Genomic DNA, 10865 nt, shown 5'->3' with positions numbered 1-10865 from the left:
TAATGAACATAAAAGAAGGCATTTGATGTGATGAGCACTGGGTATTATACACAACTGATAAATCACTGAATGCTACACCTGAAACTAAGTGTGTATTATATGTTGGTTATTGAATTTAAAAATTTTAAAGTATTGTTCTCCAACAAAAAGAAATAGATCTACAGTTTCTAACTTAAGATGTTTCTCTTGGTCTGTTCATTTTTCTCTAGCATTTTGCCTTGGAAAATTTCAGCCAACCAGTACTCTCTGAGGTGTCATCCATACTGAAAGTGTCTTCTCTCTTTTTCCTTCCTGGTCTTTGTGGCTTTCTGCTCTGCTGGGGCTGCCATCAACAATGTCAATGAAGAATATAACTTTATCCTCTGACTTTATCCTTCTGGGGCTTCTGGTGAACAATAAAGCTACAGGGATCGTTTTTGCTGTTATTTTTGCTATTTTCATGGTGGCTGTAACTGCAAATCTGGTCATGATATTCTTGATTCAAATGGACTCTCGTCTCCATACACCTATGTATTTCCTGCTCAGCCAGCTGTCCATCATGGACACCTTTTTCATTTGTACCACTGTCCCAAAACTTCTGGTTGACATGGTTTCTAAAGAGAAGACCATTTCCTTTGTAGGTTGTGGTATCCAGATCTTCCTCTACTTGACCATGATTGGCTCAGAGTTCTTTCTCTTAGGCCTCATGGCCTATGACTGCTACGTGGCTGTCTGTAACCCTCTAAGGTATCCAGTCCTGATGAACCGCAGGGTGTGTCTCCTGCTGGCTGCTGGTGCCTGGTTTGGTGGGTCCCTGGATGGCTTTCTGCTCACCCCCATCACCATGAATGTCCCTTACTGTGGCTCCCACAGTATCAACCATTTTTTCTGTGAGATCCCTGCAGTTCTCAGACTAGCCTGTGCTGACTCATCCTTGTATGAAACCCTAATGTACATCTGCTGTGTACTCATGTTACTCATCCCTATCTCTATCATCTCAACCTCCTACTCTCTCATCTTGTTAACTGTCCACCGAATGCGCTCTGCTGAAGGCCGGAAAAAAGCTTTCACCACTTGCTCTTCCCACTTAACCGTAGTCAGCATTTTCTATGGAGCTGCCTTCTACACTTATGTTCTACCCCAGTCCTTTCACACTCCTGAGCAGGACAAGGTAGTGTCAGCCTTCTATACCATTGTCACCCCCATGCTCAATCCTCTTATCTACAGCCTCAGAAACAAGGATGTCATGGGGGCATTTAAAAAGATGTTTTTGCAATACTCATCTGCTCAAAAAATATCCTCAAGTGATGTTTAAGGATTCAATAAACTCACAAAAGGTCTTCCTAAGAACATTTTCTATCATCTTATTTCTTATTTCAAAGACAACTACTTGGTCATCTGTCAAAGATAATTTAAAATTGATGATTAAGAGGATTTACCATCTCTAGTTTCTTGTTACCAGAGGAGAAAACCAAAGATTTTCCAATAATTATGCAGATAGATTTTGGCTATCAACAATGAGGTATTATTACATTGGTTAAAGAATTCATCTAATTCTGGTTATTGCCTCTCAGACTAAATAAAGTGGGGGGGGGGTACCCCATAGCACTTGTGGTAAAAATAGTGACTGTCAAATACTAGGCCACAATAAATAGTTGAGTAAGCTAAACTGACTGAATTTTGAATGTTCAAGCATTACACAACCATTTAAAAGGAATATAATATTTAACATCAAAGAAAACTACTATGCCTTTTTCCAAGTTATTTTAATAACAGAGTTCTAGGAAAGATGATGTCTTTGGGAAGAAAATTTACATTGCCCAATTCTGTGTGATTCATCAACAGGACTTGGATGCAATTCAGATTTGTTTGGAGTGAGATGAAAAGCTTTTGAAGAATTTTCTGTATAGACATACTTGATAAGATGTAAATTTTTATGTGGACTATTTTATGCACACTTAGAACAGGGAACTAGATTGCATGCAAGAAGACAACTCAGGAATCTTCAAATGAGAGAAAAGATTGAATTGAGTAGTTACACAAGATTTAGCTCACGGAAAGGATGACTGTTAAGGAAAAAAGTGAAATGAAAGATAAGTCAATTGACCTCAAGGTAAAGGAAGCTAGAATTTCTACTTACTGAGATTTTGAAAACTTTTAGAGTGGCAGGAAAGAGTAAGAGAAATCAATAATTTAGTTGTTGAGAAACTTTTGAAATATCTATTAGATACACAAAGCCAATCAGGGTTGAGGTTGTAGGTAAGGGCTGAAGGTTTAAATATAGTAGTCTTCAGAATAGAAAGACTAAAGACATAGGATTAGATGAAACTTAGGTAAGAGTAAAGAGTTAAGACCAAGGCAACTGGAGGCACCTGGGTGGCTCAGTGGTTGAGGGTCTGCCTTCGGCTCACGGGCGTGATCCCAGGGTGCTGGGATTGAGTCCCACAATGAGATCCCTGTGAGGAGCCTGTTTCTCCCTCTGCCTATGTCTCTGCCTCTGTGTGTGTGTGTGTGTGTCTCTCATGTATGAATAAATAAAGTCTTTAAAAAATTTTTTAAAGACTGGCAACTGTGTTCAGCTGGAGAGACAGTAATACAAGAGACAGTGATTGATGGAGTAAGGAGAATTCATATCTCAGATAAAAGTGAGAAACTTCAAAACTGGGAGTATTACAACTGCAGTAATTGTTGGGTTATAATGAGAGCTTTGAGTTGGCCACTGTATTTGTCAACACAAACATCAATTATGACCTTAATAGAAGCAATTCCAATGGAGTTGTGTTCCAAGAGGATTCAGAGTAAAATAGAAGGGGAGAAAATGGACAAGATGGGTACAGTTTAAGTACCTTTTTTAAATGAGAGCTGATAAGTGGAGCAGCAGCTGGAAAGGGATAAATGATATCAATATGTTTTGTTGTAAGATATTGCAGATATGTTGTTAAAGGGAATAATCTACACAAAGTATAAATTGATAATGGATTAAGTTTCTTCCATAAGATAACCTTTGAGAGATATAGAAAGCTTAGAAACCAATTTAGAAGTAAAGAGGTTGATTTTTTTGAGTTAACATGGTCATTTCATTTGCTATGAGAGCATAGGTGATACAGGTAAGTTCTCTGATTTCTATTTTCTCAGTGTAATTGGAATCAAGGAGAGCTTCTACTTGTGAAGGGATGGAATGATTTCTAAAAATTTGTGAAAAGAAGAAAACATCTTGGAGCTCAATTGAGTAAATGAATAAATTAGAGATATTAGGATTGCAGGGTAGTCTTGGAATGATTTATGATTTAGCACAGGCATGTTTGTCAAATAGTCGAATAAGTGGTACCTAGCAAATAGTAAACACACAATGTATTACCTACAATTAATTATGGCAATAGAAAAGACAAGAAAAACAGAAAAAAAAACAACTGCTATCACTACTTCTACAGACTTAGCATTTCTTATATGAATAAAATATGTAGTAATCATTTGTTTTTCCAATACCTAGACCTCGAAGCATGTATTATTTATAGTTGTTTATTTCAGTGAATTGATCTCTCTGTGAAATTAAGGGTTTTTTAACCAAAATTATTGGCCATGTGGAGCTTATTGTATAACATGATACAATTTGGAATCATAAGGTAACATACTGTCCCCTCAACATACTAATTATTTAAATATATGAGTTAAAGACACCCCAGAGTACATTTAGTCTTTAAACTAGTCTTTGTGATGCCTTCTCTGGTGACAAGCTGTATTATCTAATATATTCAGTGAATAGTCTTTCTGTTACAATAGATTATTAAAATGTTTAGACTTCTATCTTTGCATATGCCCAGTAACTGTTCAGCTTTTGAGGTAATTTTTTTTCTGAGTTGATTTTTTTTTTTCTTATTCAAGTTTAAATGTTTTAAATTACTTCTACCCTACATGCCAATTTCAGATGCAAAGGAGAGTGACGTTAAGATTACAGGCTTGTACTTAAACTCACTGGTGTTTGACTCTCGTTTTTTTAATTTCTGTGTTGTGTACCCTTGGACATGTTACCTAAACTCTCTGTACCAAATTTTCCTGTCTTAAGGAAGGATAGCCTGTTAAAAATCAAGAAAGGGAACAGCGTATTTACAACAGAGATTTTCTGAGTTTGTGACTTCTTGAGGTAAAGGTAGTTCTGCTTTTATCATATGGTCATTTATGATTTTTCTGTGTGTTCTCAAGGCACAATTCTCACCAACAGTCCCTCTTCATCCAGTAAATAACTAACACTTTAAATACCTTAACTTATACTTTAAATAACTTATATTTTAAATACCAAACTCAATCATTCATGATTATATCTGGGACACTTATATTTCTCCTCTTTACCCTTTGGCTTGATGTATATTTACAGGGAGAATAAATCCATAAATTTGAAGAAATCCCCAGGGGATTTTTTTTTTTTTAGATTCTATCTAGCCCCCCATTAAGTATTACTAAACCAAATTGGCATCAACCATCTGCCACCTTGTGGATAATTAATACATTACATTATTCTAAAACTAAAATATGTCCTTGGTGTGTCCCTTAAAACATAGAGAAATTAAGGAGTCAATCCCACTTAACAATTGCACCCAGAAGCATAAGATACCTAGGAATAAACCTAACCAAAGAGGTAAAGGATCTATACCCTAAAAACTACAGAACACTTCTGAAAGAAATTGAGGAAGACACAAAGAGATGGAAAAATATTCCATGCTCATGGATTGGCAGAATTAATATTGTGAAAATGTCAATGTTACCCAGGGCAATGTACACGTTTAATGCAATCCCTATCAAAATACCATGGACTTTCTTCAGAGAGTTGGAACAAATTATCTTAAGATTTCTGTGGAATCAGAAAATACCTCAAATAGCCACGGGAATATTAAAAAAGAAAACCGTAGCTGGAGGCATCACAATGCCAGATTTCAGGTTGTACTACAAAGCTGTGGTCATCAAGACAGTGTGGTACTGGCACAAAAACAGACACATAGATCAATGGAACAGAACAGAGAATCCAGAAGTGGACCCTCAACTGTATGGTCAACTAATATTTGATAGAGGAGGAAAGACTATCCACTGGAAAAAAGAGAGTCTCTTCAATAAATGGTGCTGGGAAAATTGGACATCCACATGCAGAAGAATGAAACTAGACCATTCTCTTACATCAGACACAAAGATCAACTCAAAATGGATGAAAGATCTAAATGTGAGACAAGATCCCATCAAAACCCTAGAGGAAAACACAGGCAACACCCTTTTTGAACTTGGCCACAGTAACTTGTTGCAATATACATCCAGGAAGGCAAGAGAAACAAAAGCAAAAATGAACTATTGGGACTTCATCAAGAAAAGAAGCTTTTGCAAAAAAAAAAAAAAAAAAAAAAAAGAAGCTTTTGCACAGCAACAGAAACAGTCAACAAAACTCAAAGACAACCTACAGAATGGGAGAAGATATTTGCAAATGACCTATCAGATAAAGGGCTAGTATCCAAGATCTATAAAGAACTTCTTAAACTCAACAGCAAAGAAACAAACAATCCAATCATGAAATGGGCAAAAGACATGAAAAGAAATTTCACCAAAGAAGATATACACATAGCTAACAAGCACATGAGAAAATGCTCCGCATCACTTGCCTTCAGGGAAATACAAATCAAAACCACAATGAGATACCACCTCACAGCAGTGAGAATGGGGCAAATTAACAAGGCAGGAAACCACAAATGTTGGAGAGGATGTGGAGAAAGGGGAACCCTCTTGCACTGTAGGTAGGAATATGAACTGGTTCAGCCACTCTGGAAAACTGTGTGGAGGTTCCTCAAAGAGTTAAAAATAGATCTGCCCAATGACCCAGCAATTGCACTGTTGGGGATTTACTCCAAAGATACAGATGCAGTGAAACGCAGGGACACCTGCACCCCGATGTTTATAGCAGCAATGTCCACAATAGCCAAACTGTGGAAGGAGCCTCGGTGTCCATCGAAAGATGAATGGATCAAGAAGATGTGGTCTCTGTATACAATGGAATATTACTCAGCCATTAGAAACGACAATTACCCACCACTTGCTTCGACATGGATGGAACTGGAGGGTGTTATGCTGAGTGAAATAAGTCAATCGGAGAAGGACAAACATTATACGGTGTCATTCATTTGGGGAATGTAAAAATAATGAAAGGGAATAAAGGGAGAAGGAGGAAAAATGAGTGGGAAATATCAGAGAGGGAGACAGAACATGAGAGACTCCTAACTCTGGGAAAGGAACAAGGGGTGGTGGAAAGGGAGGTGGGTGGGGAGTGGGGGTGACTGGTAATGGGCACTGCCAGATTCTTCTGGCATCTACATCTTCTGGCATTTGATGGGATGAGCACTGGGTGTTATGCTATATGTTGGCAAATTGAACTCCAATAAATAAATAAATATATATATATATATATATATATATATATATATATATATATATGGTTAGGAAAGTAAAACACACAAAATAAAATAAAAAATAGACTACAAAATATGACATTAAAGGTATTTTTAAATTCAATTAACCAAGATATAGTATATCATTAATTTCAGATGTAGTGTTCAATTATTCATTAGTTGCATATAATACTCATTTTTCATGCACGTGATGTATTAAGGGTATATTTGAAAAATTCATGTTGATTTGTTTTTATTTCTGTCATTAAGTATTTTCTGCACTGAGCAGTTTTGGTTGACAACATCATCAATATTAGAAGCAGTACTCTGTTTTTTAAAAGCACAGATGAACTGGGTCTCAACCCCAATTTTGCCACTTACAGACTTGAGCAAATCACTTAAAGTTCTTTGTGATTCAATATTTTTATTGTCTTTATTGTCCTGAGCATTATGAAGTGGAGCTTTCCTTGCTTACAATTCTTGCTTTAGTTTTTGTCATCAGCATAACCATTATTATTGTACTCAGCACCCAATGTGTATTTTGGATCAAGAGCTAAAGCTCAATAGTCAGAAACCTGAGTGTAAGTCTAAGGGGATACAAACAGTTTACCATTTTCAGGTGCCTGGACTTGTAGGAACAATTAGCTGATCATGATATCCAGCTCACTGAATGGGAAAACAATTTGTTGGAGTACTTATGTTTTTAGTTGTTCTCTGTAACAGTCATGAGGTGTAAACTGTTGTTAACCCATTATAGTGATGTGTGCAGCTATCCCCTCCATTAGTGCCTGGTCTTTAAATTGTCTGTCTCTTTACATTTTTATAACTAAAAGCAAGATAGTTATCTAAAGTACCTGTACATTGGGGAAGAAATTCTTTGTTGGGCATATTTACTTGTAGCTATTTTCTATAAATTTTCTCCTTGATTGGCCCATATTTTTATGTGTTTTCCATTCTAGCATATGTATTTAAGGCATTTTTAAACATTACTTATAATTTTAGATGAATTCACACAATCCCATTGCATGACAATGAAATGTCTTCTTAATCTGTCACTAAGATTTTTCTATCATTAATATGAACATTTAAAATTTATGAAGTAATTTACCAATGATAAATATGCAGAGATTTTTGGTAAGAAAGTATCACTATCCCAAGTTTTATGCTTCTGATATCAGAAAAGCCCTTAGCCCTGAGCTGTGAACCAGACTTGGAGAAGAAAATCCACAAAGCCAGTTGCCACCACTGGAATCCTGCAGAAGTACTGCAGGGAGTGGTAATGAGGTAAAAAGACTGTGAGGTATGGCGCATGGCTGATGTGGAAGGCCCTATTTCAAGTGCAAGAGAAGATCAAGCAGGCAGAGAGTGAATTCTTCCTTCCTCTGCTTTTTAATTCTATTCAGGTCCTGAGTGGATTGGATGATACCCATCCCCATCAGAAAAGGTGACATGTTTTCCCCAGTCCACCAGTTCAGTTGCTAATTTCATCTAGATACATTCACAGACAAATTCAGGAATAATATTTAATCTGGGCACCCCATGACCTGATCAAGTTGATTGGCTCATATGGTATTTAAAAACAGAATAATATGATAGGCTTGGAGCTCAGAGTCCATAGGGAAATACCTGGCACAAGTTTGAATAGATGTAATGTGAATTTAGGTCCCTTCCACTCTTCTGGCATCTACGCACAAACATACATCTCCCATGATGCCAATAGTTCTACTGATTTTGTTAAATTGAGATTGAATTTTTATATTACGATAGTAAAAATATTTACACTAAAGTCTTTAGTTGCATTTTATTATATTTCCTTTAAGATGGCATGTTATTGTTTTTTCCAGAATAAATCAGGTCTCGGGGTAGTTTATTTGCTTAATTTATTTTTTTTCTGCCGTATGTATCCATTCCCTTTTGATAAATATCCCCTGGGTATTGTGACTGCTTTAGAATTCTCCTAATCTCTTCTTTCTGAGCGATCTCTTCTGTAGCTTGTCTTCCTGCTCCCATGTACACTATATCTGCTTGCCTGGAACTTAGCTGCACAGAGCTCCTCCTGAGAGGTTTCTCCAACATTAACTTTTCTCCTTGTACCCCCACCCTCACCCGGATGTCTGTATTCCAAGCTCTCCTCTTTCTGTTTTTTTTTTAAAGATGTTATTTATTTATTCATGAGAATACACAGAGAGGAGAGAGAGAGAGAGGCAGAGACACAGGCAGAGGGAGAAGCAGGCTCCACGCAGAAAGCCCAGTGTGGGACTCAATCCGGAACTCCAGGATCACACTCTGGGCCAAAGGCAGGCCCTAAACTGCTGAGCCCCCTGGGCTACCCTGTTTTTGGTTTTGTTTTTTTTGTTTTGTTTTGTTTTAAGATTTTATTTATTGGTTCATGAGAGACACACAGGGAGAGGCAGATACATAGGCAGAGGGAGAAGCAAGCTCCATCTGGAGAGCCTGATCTGGTATTTGATCTCAGGACCCCTCCCAGGATCACTACCTGAGCCAAAAGCAGATGTTCAACCACTGAGCCCCCCTACAGTACTTTAAATGGAACCATTAAATGTGTGTCATTATGGTCCAAGAAAAGTTCTCAATTATTTTTAGAGTGTACATATTTTATTAATTCCATTTCACTGCAACAAAAATATTGTAAACTAATTCTCCAACACAGTTTGCTAAAATACTGCAAAATCCATATTTTCTAGCCATGAAAGAATTGAGTGTGTCAAGAAAAAAAAAAAGGAGGGGGAATCTCTAACTTTGAAACCACCTGATAATTCACAAATTCTCACAGCTAATTAGAAACTGAACATGCAGTGAAGCTTGTGGTTTTATGGTATAGATTCAAGAAGGCCCCACTTACATCCCAAAATCCCATTATTCCACTTTGGATGGTCCATCCACTTAGACCTACACTATCAAGCTCATCGTCCTCATTCACCTGGTCTCCATACCTACAGTGTTGCTCTTCTCCAATTATTCCCAATTATTTAACTTTTCTAAAATCCAGGTCTGGTCATTTTATCATCATTTGTAAATACCTAGAGCATAAAAGGGCAAGAAATGAGGGTACAAAGTGAACCTGGAAGGAGGTGCCATTGGAACATTTCCCTCCTGTTTGGCCAACCACCTGAACTTTGCTTATCATGTTACTGTTCTGTGGCATCATATCCTTGAGCAAAAGCTCTGGACCTACCCAGGCTCCAGTACTCGAAAGAAGGTAGCATCTAGTCATTCATTGTTCAACATTGAGATCTCGGGTCTCCTCTCAGCCTCTTTGTTGGGCTGAACTCACATGTCATAGGTAGAACTGATGTGTCCTTATTAGCTGCACCCTTTCTACATGAGGCTCAAAACAATTTGTGTATTTTATTACAACTATTTCCACAAAGTGCACCTACAGATCAAATTCCTTAGGGCAGTAGGCATTTGTTATTTATATGTTAAATTCATTAGCAGTTTGTTATTATTTTTATTATAATATGGCATTGGGTATGTTTTTTGAACAAATGAAGGATTGGTTGTTTGATGGTCTTCCTCTGCCTGTTTGAATAATAAGTTATATACTTCAAATCTCAGCTTTGATGCCACCTTATGCTGGAAAGCTTCACTATGCTCTCCTCCTCTTGGGGTTAATATTTTTCTCATAGTACCTTCAGCCACAATGAACTAATGATTTCAGAGAGGAAACAGCCACTGGATGTATTCAGGTTTGGAACCTAAAGAACAAAATCACCATAATTTTAAAAAGGCCAACAAATGGGTGATGGGCACTGAGGGGGGCACTTGATGGGATGAGCACTGGGTGTTATTCTGTATGTTGGCAAATTGAACACCAATAAAAAATAAATTTATTATTAAAAAAAAGGGAAAAAAAAGGCCAACAACTGGATTGTTGCAGTAATGATCAGTCATGTTAATATGTGCATCATTCCCAAGATTTGTCACTTATACTACAACCATACTGCAAGGACAAATTATTAAAATAGATCAAAGTCCAATGTTTTATGTTCTATTTTTATGTTATTTCAAATTTGCAGGAAATCACTGATTAAAATAATAATAGTATAATTAAAACTCATATACCTTTTGCCTAGGTTCTCCAATATCTTTATATCCATTTACATTATCATTTCTCTCTCTATTTATCTCTCTCATCAGTTACACAGCTTATTATATTGTTTGTAAATATTTTATTATGTATTTCTTAAGAATATGAATATTCTTCCAACGAATCACAGTGGAAACTTCAGAAAATGTAACATGGATACAACACAATTATTCAAATATTTTGAATGCAGAAGTGTAAAAATGAAGAGCCTTTCAGTACAAGGAAATGATTCCTCCAAAAGACTGAATAGGTGATAACGCAGCATGGTGTGACAATCTGAGGAAAAACATTGGGAGAGCATACAAAAGTTTTCATTTGTAGAGTGAAGGGGAAAAAAACATTAGTACAAATGCTTT

The 10865-nt window shown here is 36.8% G+C and overlaps 1 protein-coding gene across 1 annotated transcript; it reads left to right on the top strand.

Moving 5' to 3' along the window:
- The first annotated feature begins 334 nt into the window (after positions 1–334).
- LOC144288400 (olfactory receptor 2T11) lies at positions 335–1294 on the top strand. Its single transcript, XM_077855909.1, has one exon. It carries the CDS (start codon positions 335–337, stop codon positions 1292–1294), a length of 960 nt encoding a protein of 319 aa, XP_077712035.1.
- Positions 1295–10865: the final 9571 nt, after the last annotated feature.

The sequence above is a fragment of the Canis aureus genome, chromosome 18 (genome assembly GCF_053574225.1).
Source record: "Canis aureus isolate CA01 chromosome 18, VMU_Caureus_v.1.0, whole genome shotgun sequence".
Taxonomy (NCBI): Eukaryota; Metazoa; Chordata; class Mammalia; order Carnivora; family Canidae; genus Canis; species Canis aureus.
The sequence above is the reverse complement of the archived record's forward strand: the minus strand, read 5'-3'. Positions and strand labels throughout refer to the sequence as shown.

What these genes read in the sequence shown, in the direction of transcription:
- LOC144288400 (XM_077855909.1), top strand. Translation starts at nt 335, where the DNA reads ATGTCAATGAAGAATATAACTTTATCCTCTGACTTTATCCTTCTGGGG.